Source organism: Achroia grisella, unplaced genomic scaffold, assembly GCF_030625045.1.
Source record: "Achroia grisella isolate CSIRO2021 unplaced genomic scaffold, CSIRO_AGI_Agris_v1 utg853, whole genome shotgun sequence".
NCBI lineage: Eukaryota > Metazoa > Arthropoda > Insecta > Lepidoptera > Pyralidae > Achroia > Achroia grisella.
In genome coordinates this window covers 1,460,836-1,479,212 of record NW_026713043.1, presented here as the reverse complement: position 1 = coordinate 1,479,212, position 18,377 = coordinate 1,460,836, and the positions used below count along the sequence as shown (strand labels likewise).

Genomic DNA, 18,377 nt, shown 5'->3' with positions numbered 1-18,377 from the left:
GATAGACAAAAACTGTAATAAGTGGTTTTTTGGTGTATGTACCGTATTTATATTCATACGCGTGTAGTACAAAACGGTTATTTCAATATTACAAACAGACACTCAAATTTTATTTATATGTTCTATACATATAAATAAAATTGGAGTGTCTGTTTGTAATAATAATATGATAATAATAATATAACTGTTGATTGTGCACAGATAAAATATTTACTAAAATACTCAATATAAATATACTAAACAAAAGGCAGCCTTATCGCTTAAAACTCTCTTACAGACAACCTGGGAAATCGAAGCTTTGAGTAAAGATAGGTAGCACAGTATAAGAATAGGAATCTTTACTAATATTATGCGAAAGTAACTCTGTCTGCCTGTTTGTCTAGCTTTCACGCCAAAACTACTGAACCCATTTAAATGAAATTTGATACACAAATAGTCTAGACCCTAAGAAAGGACATAGGATACTTTTTAATGAGAAAAAATGGTTGTAAAGGGTTGAAAGGGATGATGCAGGGTTGTATGAGAGAATCGTCATTTTTAAAGTCTAATTTCGTGTCTAGAACAATGTACTTTAACGTGTTGTATTATGGTTTATAACGTAAATTCACAATTTTGCATATTTTATACAAATCTCTGACAGTAAATGATTAGTGATGTTTTAATGTGAGAATGTATTTTTTTATTATCCATACAAACGCAGTAAATAGTAGCCATAACAAATTATGGGAACATACATTCTGACATGTTTGTAGCTTACCATACATTGTTATTAGGGACCAATTTTCACCATCATGCTAGTACAGATTGGGTTTTTTTATAACTACTCTAATGCTGTTGGCCGCCGCTGGCCTTTACAGCTTCACTGGTCTATAGGGGGCGAGTGCAGATGGCACTCCTAACCCGCGGAAGGACTCATGGAGCGGCTGAAGGCCAACTCCCGACGCATACGACTTTAGTTTGAGAGTTGCAATCTTTGTCCAATCAGGTAACATTGTCACCGCTATAAATTTTAAGTTAGATATTTTTTACAAAACTTAGCTTGGGATTAGATGCCCCTGTGCGTTCCTGCATTACCTACAGTCATAATCAAGTAGTCGAAGCCGCGTGTAAATGTTAGTAGCAGACATCAAATTAATCATGTATTAAAACCACACAATACATCTTGTAACTGAACCTGCGATCTACGTATCAACCGCATAGTAATTAAACGAAGACAAATTATCAAAACCAGAGGGAGAGATAACGATCGCCTTTCTCTTTCGCGAAACACAATCTGGGTAGAAATTCATACGCTGTTATTATGAATGTGTAATTAACTATACGAGTAATTCCTATGCGTCCACAAAAGAGTCCGCCATTACATCAAGTTCAACAGATGATAAAATCTGAGACGAAACAAAAGTTATTACTATTTTGTTCATAATACGAAATTATAATTGTTTTAGAGTACAATACATAAGCGCAAGCGGATTAAAGTTGATAAATAATATTAAATATCTACTTTAATTGCTAACACCCTTGTTTACATTTTTTTTATTAATATGTTGTTATTTATCATTACATAGTATAAAACAAAGTCGCGGTCGCTGTCTGTCCGTCCCTATATACATAGAGTCGAGTCACTCGATCTAAATCAGTTGCGTATTATATAAGTTTTACATTTCACCCGTGCGAAGCCCGGGCGGGTAGCTAGTTCTATATATATAAGTGCAATAAAATAATATTTAATTTTTATGTAAATACTCTCTTTCTAAAGGTTATCTGAAAGAGATTGCGTTAGCAGTAAGACCGCCTTTTTTATTTTTAACTGCTAACCGCTCCGATTTTGCATGGGTGTACATGTGTTATACATATAAACCTTTTTTTTAATCACTCTATCTATTGTTAAAAACTGCATTTAAATCCGTTTAATTCTTTTTGTACTATGTATAGATGTTCTAATGTTTCCTTTAAATTTAGGTGCAATAAAGCAAAATAAATACAATTTATAAAATAATTCATGAATATGATTGTCTGTCTGTATGTCTTTATGTATAATATGTAAGTAATTACTCAAAAAAGATGTATTCAAGTATTTCTGTCAGCTAGTCATTACACAAGCTCTGCTTACTTTGGGACTAGATGCTGCTGTGTGAATTTATTTCATTTATTTTTACTGTTCTATCATGAAATTACGCTTCTTATAAAAGTTTTCATTTTTTTTATATTTCGGATTTTTGATTCCTTTTTCCAGTTTAACATTTCAACATCCACTCCATCTTGTATTGGTAACCTGGTGATACGGACGTTCGATTGCCTTTTATTTTATTTTTTTTTCGTCATACGTTAAAAACATCAAGACTCTTATGACTTATACCACAATGTAAAGGAGATTTCACACTAGACGTGCCGCTCCGTCGCGTAGTAAGTAGTCTCCGTTCCGTTCATTGACCTAGGAAAATACGGCGCATGCTTTCTACCCAACGTTGGTTAATTCGATCATAATTGACGCACACACTCTTGTTATGAAAATATATTTTTATTACACTTTTATGTAACAGATCCAATTAAAAACGTTCCTTATTTATTAGTGTATTAAGTCGACAATTGTATTTCCTAATTATTTTGGAATTACCTGCGGTTTGTGTATACTGCGACGTTAATTACGTATATTTGACGGCCTCAATGGTCTAGCGATTAATCACACCACTTTACTTCCGATGGTCGCGGATTCGATTCCTCGCACGGTACGAATATTTGTATTCATATGATTGGTTTGTATTGGCCTGTGTGTTGTATATATATAATATGTATTGATAAAAAATAATATATCTATGTATTAATATCTGTGGTCTAGATAACACTCTGTGAATTATCCTGAGATATTTTTTATTACACTGAAAGAAACTAACGTGTTGTGGTATCCTACCCTGTGTGAAACTTAAAATGTGATGAGTAACAATCATTTTTCAGGGCTCTATAACATTATTAAATTTCCCACATAATAGTATTTTAATTTCTATGTACAGTACAATGCACTCTGTGCTCTTATAAATTGTATTATACAGACTATGATTGCGACAACACTAAATTTTTCGTCACTTAAAATTATAGTGAATAGTAAATTATAAAATGCACTACAAACAGTCATAAATTTAACAATGATTTTACTCGGTTCTATTAAATTGTTAAGTTCCCCAGATAATAATTTTAACTTCCATAGACCCTGATTTTACCAAAACAAAATTTTTCGTTACTTAAAATCATAGTGAATAGTAAATTATAAAACGCACAACAAACAGTCATAAATTTAACAATAATTTTACTGACTTACATTATTAAATTCCCCACATAATTGTTTTTTAACTTCCATAGACAATGATCTCGACTACACAAAATTTTTCTCCACTCAAAATCACAGTGAATAGTAAATAATAAAATGCACTACAAACAGTCATAAATTTATTCACCACAAAATCGTTTTTTAAACTTCATAGACCATGATCTCGACTACACAAAATGTTTCTCCACTTAAAATCATAGTGAATAGTAAATTATAAAACCCAAAACAAACAGTCATAAATTTAGCAATAATGTTCCTGGTTTTTATTACATTGTTAAATTCCCCACATAATTGTTTTTTAAATTCCATAGACAATGATCTCGACTACACAAAATTTTTCTCCACTCAAAATCATAGTGAATAAATAGTAAATTATAAAACCCAAAACAAACAGTCATAATAATTTTACTGTTCTGTTACATTAAGTTCTCCACATAATAGTTTTTTAACTTCCATAGACCATGATCTCGACGACACAAAATATTTCGCCACTTAATATCATAGTGAAGAGTCATTCTAACTTTCCCTCAGCGCACAGCATCCAACTAAGTATCATCACTGTAACAAGTCATCACAAAATATGTGGTAGCATTGATTAAATGATTTCTCCGCGGGTTTGTCATAACGAGCCCATTGTTACGCCATGACGGATGATCGCGTGGATTCTAAAATATAATCACATTCCGCGCTAATGATATAGTACGGCGCTCGAGTTAGCGGTGATTATTTCTTTGTTGGGTTCAATTCCGTATATCTAACATAATGAAATATTAAGTTAATTTAAGAATTTGTTAAGAGAAAAATCAACACTTGAGCAAATGATATATTAGATGATTTATATATCGTCTTACGTTCTAATGATCGCGAATTCGATTGTACAAATACTTGTATTTAAGAGTATATCTGTTTGTGCTTTTTATTTATATCAGTCATATTTAAAACATTGACCAAGTATATACCAAGTAAATTACTTAATATTTAAGTTCTTAAGAAAGGGTATAAGGAAGGCCTTAAAAAGAGATGAATTGACTTTAAGAAAGATGATGTGGCAAGAAAGGGAGGGAACAACAAGATGACTGCGAACAGGGATGAATGGAAGAGAAAACATATTACGCCGACTCTAATTAAATGAGATAAAAAAGAAGTAGATGATAATGTAGAAGATAGAAGAGGGGGGAGGGTTAATTCAAACTAGGCGTTTCTTTGCCGTAGAGTCTGACTGAAATATAAATCAGGAGAAGTTATTTTTTGGTGTCGGCCAATTTTAATTTCGCAACCTCTTGTGTAAACCACTGGGCCAGTATATTTTCATTTCTACAATGTGTACAATTAAGAAAAAGGTTAGAACAACATAGGTTACACAAAAAAATTTTTGGAGCGTTGCTCTCTTTTTCTTGCGTCATAATATTCTTTTTAATTTCCAGGACAAACAGCGTCCACCAATCTACAACCCTGAAGACTACGCGACCTCCTTGAAGAAATGGGGGAAAAAGACTGGTGGTGGAAGCCTATACGAGGCGGAGAGTGTACAGGACGGCAACAAATCCAGGACATTGCCCAGCCAAAGCAGTAAAGATTTCAGGTGAGTTTGCAGTATTAAAAAACGGAGCTAAAGCAGCTAGGATGGTAAACAGACTGACGACCTCCTTATTTGTGATACCAATGGCAATAATCCTCATGCCAGAGTAATACTTTGTATATATGGAATTTTTGTAAGTCCATGCATACAACATATCATTCTGGAAATCTGGCATTTTTGTATGACACTGTGTCATTTATAGAACGGCAAACAATTGTTCATCTCAATAAAAACGAGTTTTTAAGAACCATTATAGATTGTCACATAAATTGAATTTAACCGAGGGTCAAGCAGTTTAGCCCATCAACTTACTTCCAGGTTCGATTCCTCGCACGGCACAAACATGTATTCATGAGTTTGTTTGTATTGGTCTATTAATAGTTTTCTATGTATATTATATTATATGTATGTAATTACAAAAAATATCTATGTATGTATTTGTATTAGTCGTCTCGTACCCAAGCTCTGCTTAGCTTGGGATTTGATGACGCTGTGTGAAATTGTCTGGAAATGTTATTATTATATATTTTTTTAAATTATCATAAGAACTAAATATATAGATACCTTATAAAATGTAGTCTTAATTGCTCTGTGACGTTACTTTCATTAACATATTTAAAAATGGAACACAACACAACAAACAAGTTAAACATAACAGATTACAGCTGTTCCAATTTTAAATTTAAATCCTTTAAAAGGAAATATTTCCTACTGACCCTACGTGAGGCAAAGGTAAAAAACTCAGACAGATATTTTACAAATTCCATTTCAGATTTTACAAAACCTAGTGAATTGGTAGTCCACTAGTCCTTGAAAATTCTGCTAAAATTAATAGTAACTAATGGTTATTGTTGTAGGAACCCATGCTTGGGCGTTGGAGAAGAAATGACTCTGCGTCAATTCGGCACACCAAGTGAACTGCTAACCAAGCTGAGAGCAGATCTGAGGTTGTCATTTCCGAGGTAAGCATTTAATCAGGAAACTTTTGTTTAATTCCGCTATCATTAGCATGTGTAAGAGAACAAATATTCTGTGCGGAAACCTGACCACTGCTACTGGAAGCGTTACGATCTTCTCTATTGGTGATCAAATTTCGACCGTTACTAAGTCTACACCCATATTGCAACACGTGTTTTGCTTCTGAACGAGGCGTCATCAGACATTGAATAGATTTCAGATATAGCTTGGAAGCCTAGTGTTGACTGTTCGGCGACCAAACTGCGACTCACTAGTCTACAAAATAATATAAATCCATGAAGTAATGAAATGGACTCCTGCAAAATAACATCTGATTCGAAAAAAATTATGAAGGTGGTCTGTTAAAATTGGAGGGAAAATGCCGTTTGACGTAGTGATAAGGTTATATCAGTGGTGTTTTTCATGTACATTGTTGACTTGGTGATAGTTACCACTTGCCATCAAATGGGCCGTCAGCAGGCATATTCGTTACATAAAAAAAGTATTCCTGTAGTACTAATCACGTGATCATGTAGTAAAAAAAAACCGTATTATGCTTGCGGCCATGACGCAAAGATAAACAATTGCTCCCGAGTACATAAAATAATAAACCTCTAATAATAAAAAAAAACCTACAAACGCCAACTAGGCAGAAAAGATACTATAATCTTTTTCTTACTTTGCTTGCAATGAGGTATATAATTTAAAATAATGACTTCAGTTTTACTATCATACTTTAAACAATTTTAATGACGACAAAATTCTTAAAATTACATTAAACTTGCCATAAAACAGAAAAAGTATTAAAAATATGTCATTTCACTATCGCGGATTCTATTATAAGGCATAATTAATTGACTGCTGTTCAAGTTATAAGCAGAAGCGGAAAATATTTTTTTTTATGTAAATAAAGCGTTACACGATGTTCATCGTCAAAACAAATGTCATTAGTTTATTTTTATTCAATACTAGCTACCTACCTCGGCTTTGCCTTGGTGTACATATTTTATACATATACACCTTCCTATTAAATCACTCTATCTATTGCCAAAAACTGCATTAAAATCTGTTGCGTAGTTTAAAAGATCTAAGCGAACAGACAGCGGAAGCGACTATATTTTATACTTCGTACCTAAAGATTTAAACTATAGTGTCTATAAAAAGTATAATTCCACTCACCGTTTGAACCACAAGTAATTTTAACTGTGAATTTGTAACTGAACAACCAAAAAACATTTTATTGCCTACGAAACAAGAAATAGAGAGATTTTTTATTACCTGCTACCAAGTTTTACGGGTGCACAGTAGCGTATGCGCTGGCAGCCATGACTTTACGATCGTTATTTAATTTACAAGAAAATGGAACATAAACGAGCGTGGATGCCTTAATTGGCTATAAAATTATCATGTTATAAAGTTGTTACGTTGAAGGGTTAAGGAAAGAAAATTAACTTCTTCGCAAGAAGGCAAAAAAATATTTTTTCTAACGAAACAATATTAAATCTTTAATTTGACAAATAATAAACAACACTACAGATCGGTCAGTATTGATCTGTTATTGTTAGCTTGATTGTAACTGGTCAGAAGTAATGCAATTATGGAGAAAAAATAAAAGGTTTTAATTTTTTTTAATTTTGCAAGATTAAGAAAACTTCTTATAGTTTGTTTCTTTCTTATAAACTTCGTCGCAAGAAGTAAAATATTTATATTTTCTGAAGAAATAATATTAAATCTCTAATTTAAAAAATAATAATGGATACAACACTGACCTCCTGTTAGGTAGATATTAGAATTATAACTGATCAGCAGTATTACAATTAACAAGTCTCAAAAATAAATTAATGAATTTATTATGTTAAACAATTATAGGTAAATTAAATTTCTTTTTCTGAAAATATTGTATATCTTAAAATTGATAAACTATTAATGGCACTATTCTGTCATACAGTTCTTGCAAATGTAACTGGTAAACAGTATTTTTAGAACTTAATTATAATTGACTATAACTCGTATCAAGTTATAAAATAGTTGATAGATTTAAGGAAACATCTTAATTATTTTTGCCTTTATTAGTTAAAATCGAATATATTACTTAAACAAAATAAAACCAAGTTTTAAAAATACTAAAATACTCACTATTGTCCCCCAGTTAAATTAAAATTATGCATTATTTATATTTACTGGTACTTTTATATTAGTATTTAGTAGAAGAAATTAATAAATTATAGAGTCCTAAAAACATGTTACCGTCGTTGTAAAAGATCGCACACAGTTTTTATATTTAAGAAATACCGATTTGAGAATTGCTTATCGCCTCATTATTATTCTCCAGTTAGTCGGAGACGTTACAATTGTAAGTGGTCTACTGTTATTGCGGTTATGGATTCCCAAAAAGCATTTTCCTTTATTAAATATATACTCATGGCGTCATACAAATATTAAAATAAATATGGTTGTACCATTTGATCGGAATGTGGAATCCTGGTAACCGTATAATTTATGGGCATAAAGAATAATTACGGTCACAGTGAGTGGAGACTCGCCCTCATAATTGTTTGAAAAAACTTTCGTTTAGAGCAACAATTTAGAAGCGGTAGCGTTTTCGTACCTTACCTTTATAAGTAGATTTACTGGTATATCGTCTTCTCTCATTGATTCATATCGCCTCAGAATATTGCTGCAATTAAGCTATTTATATCTTATATATAAAATTCTCGTGTCACAGTTTTCGTTCCCATACTCCTCCGAAACGGCTTGACCGATTCTCATGAAATTTTGTGAGCGTATTGAGTAGGTCTGAGAATCGGTCAACATCTATTTTTCATCCCCCTAAATGTTAGGGGTAGTCCACACCTAATTTTTTTTTATTTTAAGGCAAAACAACGTTTGCCGGGACAGCTAGTTAGTATACAATAATTTCACAATATAAACTATATAGCAAACAATAAACTCCCTAATCTTTTATAACTTAACCCACGGAGTAAAATAAGCTTTATTCGCGGTACACATAAGTGAAGCACAATTAGCTGAACCCTCTCTTCATAAGAAATGTGATTATTGTTTCTTTCAATGTTTTTACTTACGGTATTACAAACTGAAACTTATTTTTTTATGTAATTTGAAAGGTAAATAAGATTCTCTTTTACTTCAAACTCCTCTTCATAAAACTAATTTTGTACCTTACTCTTTTGGTCTACAATCTTCACGGCTCTTCACGCATTCAAACTATCTCCAATAAGTATACTTTTAAATAAAATGTGCATGCTCATCTTTTAAGTTTATTGTCATAGAACAAGTAATGTATTAATCATATTAAATATATGTAAATCTTATATATAAAATTCTCGTATCACAGTTTTCGTTCCCATACTCCTCTGAAACGGCTTGACCGATTCTCATGAAATTTTGTGAGCGTATTGAGTAGGTCTGAGAATCGGCCAACATCTATTTTTCATCCCCCTAAATGTTAGGGGTAGTCCACACCTGATTTTTTTTTTATTTTAAGGCAAAACAACGTTTGCCGGGACTGCTATATAGTAAGTAGTAATACTTAGTATACAATAATTTCACAATATAAACTATATAGCAAACAATAAACTCCCTAATCTTTTATAACTTAACCCACGGAGTAAAATAAGCTTTATTCGCGGTACACATAAGTGAATATATATATATATATATATAATGTTTTTACTTACGGTATTACAAATCGAATCTTATTTTTTTATGTAATTTGAAAGGTAAATAAGATTCTCTTTTACTTTAAACTTCTATTCATAAAACTAATTTTGTATCTTACTCTTTTGGTCTACAATCTTCACGACTCTTCACGCATTCAAACTATCTCCAATAAGTATACTTTTAAATAAAATGTGCATGCTCATCTTTTAAGTTTATTGTCATAGAACAAGTAATGTATTAATCATATTAAATATATGTATATCTTATATATAAAATTCTCGTGTCACAGTTTTCGTTCCCATACTCCTCCGAAACGGCTTGACCGATTCTCATGAAATTTTGTGAGCGTATTGAGTAGGTCTGAGAATCGGCCAACATCTATTTTTCACCCCCCCCTAAATATTAGGGGTAGTCCATCCTAGTCTAGTCCCTAATTTTTTTATTTTTATTTTAAGACAAAACAACGTTTGCCGGGACAGCTAGTGTATATATATATTATGTATTGTATGTATATTGTGTATATATGTTATAATATTAATGTAGAATACACATGAATATTATAACATATATACACATGTTTACACATGTTCTCGTTTAGTTGTAGTTTAGTCTAATAGTTGTATTTATATAACTAATGTTAAGCCACGATCAAGTATTTCTGCACTTCCTGAAGGTTGACTGGTAGAGAATGCCTATAGCATTAAGTCCGCCTTGTGTACCATAATTTATTGGTCAATAAAGTTTTAAATAAATAAATACGCTCCATTTGACGACTGACCTGATGGTAAATGGTAACCATCACCAGCAACATGAACGGTATTATGACTGTTCATAATGTTCTGTTATATGTGACACTCGTGCATAATTCCATTAACATGTAATTTTCCAGGTTATCTGTAAGATATTGCTTTAAGCGATAAGGTTTCGGTTCGATACTGTTTCCTTTACCACATTTATGTGAAGCTTTCATTTTATTTTTTTCAGTAGGCAATCGTTATATTATTATTATTTCTCTGCCTAATCTGCACCTTATAACTGAAACACAGCTTACATGCTTTGTTAGCTCTGTTGACATACAGCATAAAACTACTTTATGGCTACCCACGATTGTAGAGGTTTTTTTTGTCATGGATGATAATGGAATGGTGCACCCACCTGCGCTTATGGTTTACGCTGGCGGGGCACCAGTGGAGGATGATAAGATGAGCATGAGGTCAGGTCAGTTAGCTCATCATGACAAATTCACCAAGAATTTGTCACGATGGTTTCCAGGAGAAACCGCGTGGAGGTCAACCTAACATGGTACATTGCTAGCAATGGGTCATTAGATCTCATTACTAACAATCCCTTCCCACCCGATTTAGAGGTTAGTCGTACCACCTACTATATATAAAAAATATATATATATAAAAATAAAAAAAAAAAAAAGGAAAAGGGAAGGAAAGGAAAAAAAAAGGATACATACCAAGAACCGCAATTTCATCAGTGTAAATAATCCATCTCCTAATATATAATCATCTAAAAAATAAAAACATCGCAAATCCAATCACTCGTCTTAAAATAAAACACTTCACATTCTCTGCTAATGCGAGCGTAACCCGAAAGCGCAAACGCAGAAGCTAAGAGTTAAAAAAAATATGCTCAATCAATAAAAAAAAAAAAAAAACCACCTTAATTTCGATGGTCGCAAGTTACATTCCTCGGACGATACAAAGATTTACCTAAGCGTTATGTTAGTGGTACTATTCATTTAATAATAATAATAATATCCCAACCCGTCTGGAACAACATCTCAGACGGTTGGGATTCCGAGGCGGCTCACTCCCGGGAAAGACGCAGAAAGCGGTGCTCTTAGATTCTGCCCGCATTGTACGCCGGTTTCTCTCCCTGGGGCCCTGAACCCCGGCCGACTGTGCTTCTGCCGGGGGTAAGTTGCCATCTCCTTTCCTTAAGAGGGGAGATGAGAATTTTTGAAAAAAACCAAAATAATAATAGTACTCTTTATTGCATATAGAAACATTTACAAAATTAAAACTATTCTCAACAAATGGCGGCCTTATCGCTTAAATCAAGTTATAACATACATATATACGATATATACGACTGTTACCACTTCCGGTGATAACAGTTATCTGTAGACAGTATAATCAATGGGCCTTCACCTTATTTTTCCGCATCTATTAACGTAAAATTAATAAATAAATAATCATAAAATTTAATATTCACATAGTCCACGATGAATTTAACAAATCAAAGATGTTTTTTTATTTTTTTATCGGACTACTCTAATGCTGTTGGCCGCAGCTGGCCTTTACAGCTTCACCGGACGGTGTAGCGGTGTAGCGGTGCAGCGAGTGCAGATGGCACTCCAAACCCGCGGAAGGTCTTATGGAGCGGCTGAAGGCCAACTCCTGCTTTATGGATGTGATTTTAGTCTGAGAGCATTGCTAGGGATTCGAACCTCAGCTCAGGCCGTCGTAACTTCAATCTCCGTTTGAATTGGACGGGGATCGATCGGAGGGGAAAAAGAGTCTGCTGTGACCCACACACTCTATGACGCTATGATGTATAAATGATAAGTCCGGGCTGCTCTCTTGATTTATTGAGTACACCATGATTGAGTGTGGACTAATGCTTGCTCGTGAGTATTTGGTGTACTGAAGGGAAAATGGTATGTGTGGGCGTTATATGGACGCGGAGCGGTGCAAAATACTGACGGCTGTAGGGTGACGTGCTGACTCTTCACTCCGATTAATACACTTATCTTAAACAAAATTGCAGCGACAATATTTAACTAAATCACCTTGTGTTTATTTTGCCAATTTTTACATCTTGTCTATTACAGTTTCGTACAAGAGTTCGCGTGTGAACCGCTAGATGGAGTTACACTGTTGCTTGAACTCCTGCGCAACGTACAACTGAGTCAGTCCGGAGATGGTGCTAAGGGTCCACCTGCTGTTAGAAGGAGACCGCTCCTGGATGAGCTGGCATGCTTGTAAGTATATAATCATATAGTTTGACGCTCCGGTGGTTTAGTGGTTTAGCACACCGCTTTACTTCCAATGGTCGCAGGTTGCATTCCTCGCACGGTGCAAACGTTTGTATTCATGAGTATAATTGTTTGCATAGGTCTGTTTGTTTGTAATACTTTATACATATATAAATAAAAGGACACAATTGACTTAAAAAAAAAAAAATATTTATATAAGTATAATTGTTTGCTAGATCTTGGTGTTTTCTATACATACTAAAATGTATGTTTTTATATTTATATAAGTACTAGATGGTGCTTTATATGGTAAGATGGTGTCAAAAAAAATAGTCTTTAAAACTAGCTGTAACTAGCGATTTTGACATGGAATTAAATTAATAAAATTCAGTGAAAAGTAACGTAGGTGCTCTTTTATATGACAGTTGACGGGGGGGACCCATGACAAGAATGTTTGTAACAACAAACAAACAGAAGAAAAAGAAACAAATATCTTTATTTTATTTAATAACTTTATCTGTACATATAAATAAAATTAAAGTGTCTGTTTGTAATATTCAAATAACCGTTTTTTACTACATGCATATGAATATAAATACGGTACATACACCAAAATAACATTTTTTACAATTTTTGTGTCTGTCTGTCTGTTTGTTCCGGCTAATCTCTGAAATGGTTGGACCTATTTCGACGGGACTTTTTTTGACAGGTAGCTGATGTAATAAGGAGTAGCCTAACTTTTATTTTAGAAAAATAAAGTTAATTCCACGCGGACGAAGTCACGGGTACAGCTAGTTATAAATAAAGTTCTGTAAATTATGAAAAGTGTTACTTCACGTGCGGCCCGCAATATAATTTCAATTGGCCCGTTGATGAAATAGGTTGTTCACCCCTGGTATAAACTAATGTTAATTTCCAGACAATGCCTGTGGAGCTGCTGTACCCGGTACCCTGACTGCGTGCGTAGACTGGTTGCTGGTTCCAACTGCGTCTACACCCTCACTGTCTGCATAATGTCCACAGTCAACAAGTCCCGAATTTTGGCATTGCAGGTAAGTTAATATCTTATTACCAATCATAGTAAGTAGATCTAACAATCAACCCTCAAACAACCCTCCTGCTTGTTACTAACTGATGTCCCCCGGCTTTGTCCGTTTGTTCATAACTTCTCAGTTTTGTACGTATGGGGGGGACGGGATTATTAGTAAGGGGGATCTCAAAAATGTCGACAGACCTAACTTCCTCAAAAAAATAAACGATAAAGCATATATTGTTTATTTTTTTGATGACCCTCACTGGTCAAATGGAAGAGAAAATGCTGCACATTCTATGTGGTTGAAGCCTACTCATGCATGAACGACATATCTACTTAAGAATGTGTACTTACTCTATCCTGAGGAGTTTTTATCTCCTCAGGATAGAGTAAGTATCACTTCTAAGAATATCCTTCCATTCCTGTAACGTTGTGCTAACTCTAAAAAAAGGACGACAAAGGTTCCCTTTAGCACCGAGTATTAATAGTACAAATCTAAAATTTAATAAAACAAATATTCCTCTGTTGCAGCTCTTGACAAAAGCATGCTATCCACCAGTAAATGGCCACAGTATGATATCGGAAGCACTGTCAACGTTGCGTCTTCGTTATGGAGAACCAGTTCGCTTCAGGTTCCTGGTGGGGATGTTGCAAAGCGCCGGTGGTACGGGGGAGATACAAGCAGCGGGGCTGGCCTTCATCAACGCTCTCCTCATTAGCGCACCAACGCCCCAACGGAAGTTGTACATACAGGCTGAATTGGAACAGGCCAGCTTTGATATAATTACTTTGAAGAAGGTAAGCAGCCAGTCTACTTGTTGGACTGTCGCATATAAATGTTAGCTACTTTTATACGTACGCTTTTGGACATGCGAATCGGCTTTCACGTAGGAATTCCCTCCGATTTCAAACAGGGATCAAAATTACGACGGCATGAGCCGATGTTCGAACCTGCAGTGCCCTCAGACTAAATCGTATCTGTCAGGCTGGAGTATTATAAAATCGGTTGAATAAATAATATAATTTTAATACAAAGTGATGAAGCATAGGTGCTTTCCCGCGCGAAAGAGTAAAGACAAAAAATAGTAAAATGCAATCACTCACAATTGCGCTTGCTGGCTTTTCTGCGCTAAATTGTAAGTAGTCCTGATCTCACGTGAAAGAACGATTGTATAAAGGCAGCTATAAAAATCACAATAAATTTCAATTAACGAATAAAAAAAAATAAACAAAACCTATTACTCTGTAACCGATTCTTTGGCAAACGACTGTATGGCATTAGTTGTTGAGACAGGGATTTCGCCTATACGCCCATTTCATTGTGATAGGAAGAATGTTCCTATCACAATAAAATGGAAATGTTGTAAACAATATGTATCTCATACACGCTATAGACTTGCAGTAGATAACGTGTATGGCGTACTAAGAAAATATTATTTTTATCTGCGGTAAGTAGTACTTAGATATCATCTAGTTGTATTTATTTTATTTTCAGATGATCAGTAAACTGCCGATCGCAAATGAACAAGTCACAAAGGAAATAGAAAATTATGAGAAGCAATTAATTGATATAGACACGTTGAGTGAAAAAGCAAACGAAGCACTAAAAGAAAAGGATGACCTGCGTAATAAGTTGGACCTTCTAGAAAAAAGAGTGAAGGTAGGCAATTGAGTAACTGCAGATTTTTTTTTATTGAAATTAGAATGAGAAATAAGTTGACAGCCCGCCTGATTGTAAACGATAAATTTGTCTATATACATGAATAGCACTTATACTATATTATCATTTTACATCTTAAAGGACGTTGCCATTTCAAAGGACTAACCTGTCACGCTCACCCAAAACTACACTGAATTTTGTATAATATGAAATATGTTATTATAATACAGGTTCCATACAGAATGCAGTTAACGTATATTAATTATCTTTAAAACATATTACAGATACTCCAAGAAGAAAAGGGAATATTACTATCGTTGGAGAAATGTTTGAAGGAAAAATGCTGTGAACTGCAAGAGGAAGTTTCTACGCTTAGGTCAGAACATGGCAACAGTAACAGAAAGAAGACGTTTGTCCTAAAGAAAAAGAACTCTATTCATAAAAATAGAGGTAAGATAAATTATAGATACATACACAAAATTTAAAAATATTAACATGAGAAACTCAGATTATAGTCATTATTGTCAATAACGTTTGTAAAAGTTATAATATGGAGACTCGTAACAGTTAAGCTAATTTTTTGCAAGATCTCAAAATTGATTTAGATATTATCTTTTTATTAATATTCCTGTAATAGTTATGTCCGAAATATCATTTTACAAGAAACATTTATTTGTTTTAGACGAATCTTCACCACCGGAAGACGAAGGCATCAGTTCATCTGAAAGATCCCTCAGTCCTGACGGCGATCCTCAAAGAGACTCGATGGTTTATGAAGTTTTTAAGAATGAAACATACGACTTAATGCGCAACAAACGTAATCTTCATAAAAAACTAGACTCCACAAAGAAAGACTATAAAAAATCCTCTGACGAAGAAGACGAAACAACTATAGATGAAGTTATTCAAGAACTTAGAAATATCGTTAATCATGCTGAATCAGAGCAGTACAATAAATCGCCAGATGGATATATGGACAATCGATCGTCCAGATGTAATCAAACGTCTGAAATCAACGTTTCTGTAAAGACATTAGAATGTCAAAATTATCGAGATGAAGACAAAGAAGATTCTGTGACAAGTACTAGACACAGCATTCAAATAACGAACAGCAGCAATGAGTACTTAAACGAAAATGATGATGATGATGAAGAGGAAGAAATTAAAATAATCCCCAGTAAGATTCACCCACATCCACCGAGGAAAGCCAAAAGCTTAATACATTTATTCGTCCCACCGGCCGACCAAGGATTGCTTTACAATAGACCTGATTTATACGATAACAATTTTTTCTCCAGCGATGATGATTCTGATTCTTTGTTAAGTGCCTCGCGTTGCCAAAACAAAGTAACTAAAAATTCGTCAGGATCAAGCTTCGATTTTCAAGAATGTAGAGCAATGTTTAATTCTTTAACAGAAAAGGAGAAAGCGGATAATAGAGTTAAACGCTCTAGGACTTGTTCAAGAGAAGAACCGAAGAGAACTTCTATTAAACGAAGTGAGTCTTTTCAAACTTCAGAAAAAGGTTCGCGACAACGTGAATATATTGATAGCATGTTTTACAACGATCAAACCTCTACAAGCAAGCCTTCTTTACAAAGATCTAATTCCAAATGCAACCGTGTAGATGAAATAGTAAATTTGATAGAATCAAAGAAACTGACAAAAAGTTTGGATAGGATTGATGAAGGTTTAAATTCAATGGTTGATATAGTAATGTTGGCTGAACCCAAAAAACCGTCCTGGCCTTATGAAAGGAGACAACGGTCATGTTCTAGAACTAATAGTGATACAGGGGTAGAGTCTCCAGTAGTTCCTGTCACTAAATCAAACAATAAACTGAATAACTTTCACCAGAGATTCGACATGCGGTCTAATAAAGGCAGAGAAGAGGTTAACAAAGTTGAGTCTGCACAAAAATTCTACTTACCTCAACCAAAACGTAGCACTGGTTCTTACGATAACCATACTCCATCTTACACTAGCCCGTCGTTTCTCGTGAAGCGTGGTCATAGTAATGCGGGTTTTTACTCTGGAACTCACATTTTAAGGGATGCGCCTGCTAGTATGACGAGTCTCGTCATGAATGGAACTCACAGTCATGCCGATTTAAAAAGAACTTTATCACCGATGGGGACCTCTAGTAGCTTCGGAATTCATAAAGTAACAGATATGCCTTCAGGATTGTATTGATAACTATCATATTCATCGATATTTATGTAATCAAACCAACGACTAATTTAAGAAATTTCGTACCTAATTACTTCGACTAGTGCAATATTATAATATAACCTGTAAGGAATTCTAGTGTAAACGTAGAAATACTTACATTCATTTACGAATGGATTTAGTTCATTAATCTTAAAAAAATATTGCTAATATTTTACTGTGGCAATTTGTATTCACTTAGAGTAATAAATTTATTAAAAACTGATGTAACGAGTATCTTTAATTTAAATTTTATATTCTTTGTGTATTTTGAATAGAATCTTGGTAATTTTGTTTGTAAGCAAAATTGGCTTAAGATCACGATTTAGTTATGATTGCTGCCAGATTTTGTTTTATGTTTTCTTTTCTTTTAATTATTACTTTTTCACACTTATTTTCCTTAATAATTTGTTTAATTTCTTGCGATGGTAATTACAATTATTTTATATTCTTTTTACATATTTTCTCTATAATCTTGAAACAATTTGTTATTCGAACTCAAGAGATTTATATCTTTCATAGCTTGGTAATGCAACTTTTAGACGATAAAGTGAAACTTTATATGAGGTATATATATATCGACGGAAGAAAACGAATTTGTTGTAAATTGTAAAACCCAACTTTACACCAGAGTCCAAAAAACTGATTCAAAATTCATTAATTTATAGACATATGCAGGTGAAAATTGGTTAAATACCTACCAATTTTCAACATTAATCTTGATTAATACCTATATGTGTAATAAAAGATTCTAAAAATTTTTGTAAAGTAGAGTTTTTCAAGTTAAGTAACAATAATTCTGTTTTCGTTCGTCAATTGGCTTTAGAACAATGCGATCCTTCGACTAGACGCGTACCAATTTATTTTATTTTTATGTAAATTATATTTATCGTTCTATTCTCATAATCAATTTAGAATGGCATGCAAAGATTTCTTTCTAAATTGTAA

At 33.7% G+C, this 18,377-nt stretch overlaps 1 protein-coding gene across 3 annotated transcripts in view; it reads left to right on the top strand.

The window, feature by feature from the left end:
• LOC131852541 (uncharacterized) overlaps window positions 1-17,838 on the top strand; it is a 194,509-nt gene extending 176,671 nt beyond the window's left edge. For all 3 annotated transcript variants that reach the window (XM_059203219.1, XM_059203220.1, XM_059203221.1), the window contains 8 exons: window positions 4,747-4,904; window positions 5,759-5,863; window positions 12,385-12,534; window positions 13,448-13,580; window positions 14,093-14,359; window positions 15,057-15,221; window positions 15,506-15,671; window positions 15,904-17,838. In XM_059203219.1, coding sequence (XP_059059202.1) covers window positions 4,747-4,904; window positions 5,759-5,863; window positions 12,385-12,534; window positions 13,448-13,580; window positions 14,093-14,359; window positions 15,057-15,221; window positions 15,506-15,671; window positions 15,904-17,414 — 2,655 coding nt within the window. In that variant the 3' untranslated portion in view covers window positions 17,415-17,838. The remainder of the gene's footprint in view (window positions 1-4,746; window positions 4,905-5,758; window positions 5,864-12,384; window positions 12,535-13,447; window positions 13,581-14,092; window positions 14,360-15,056; window positions 15,222-15,505; window positions 15,672-15,903) is intronic.
• The last annotated feature ends 539 nt before the right edge of the window (window positions 17,839-18,377 follow it).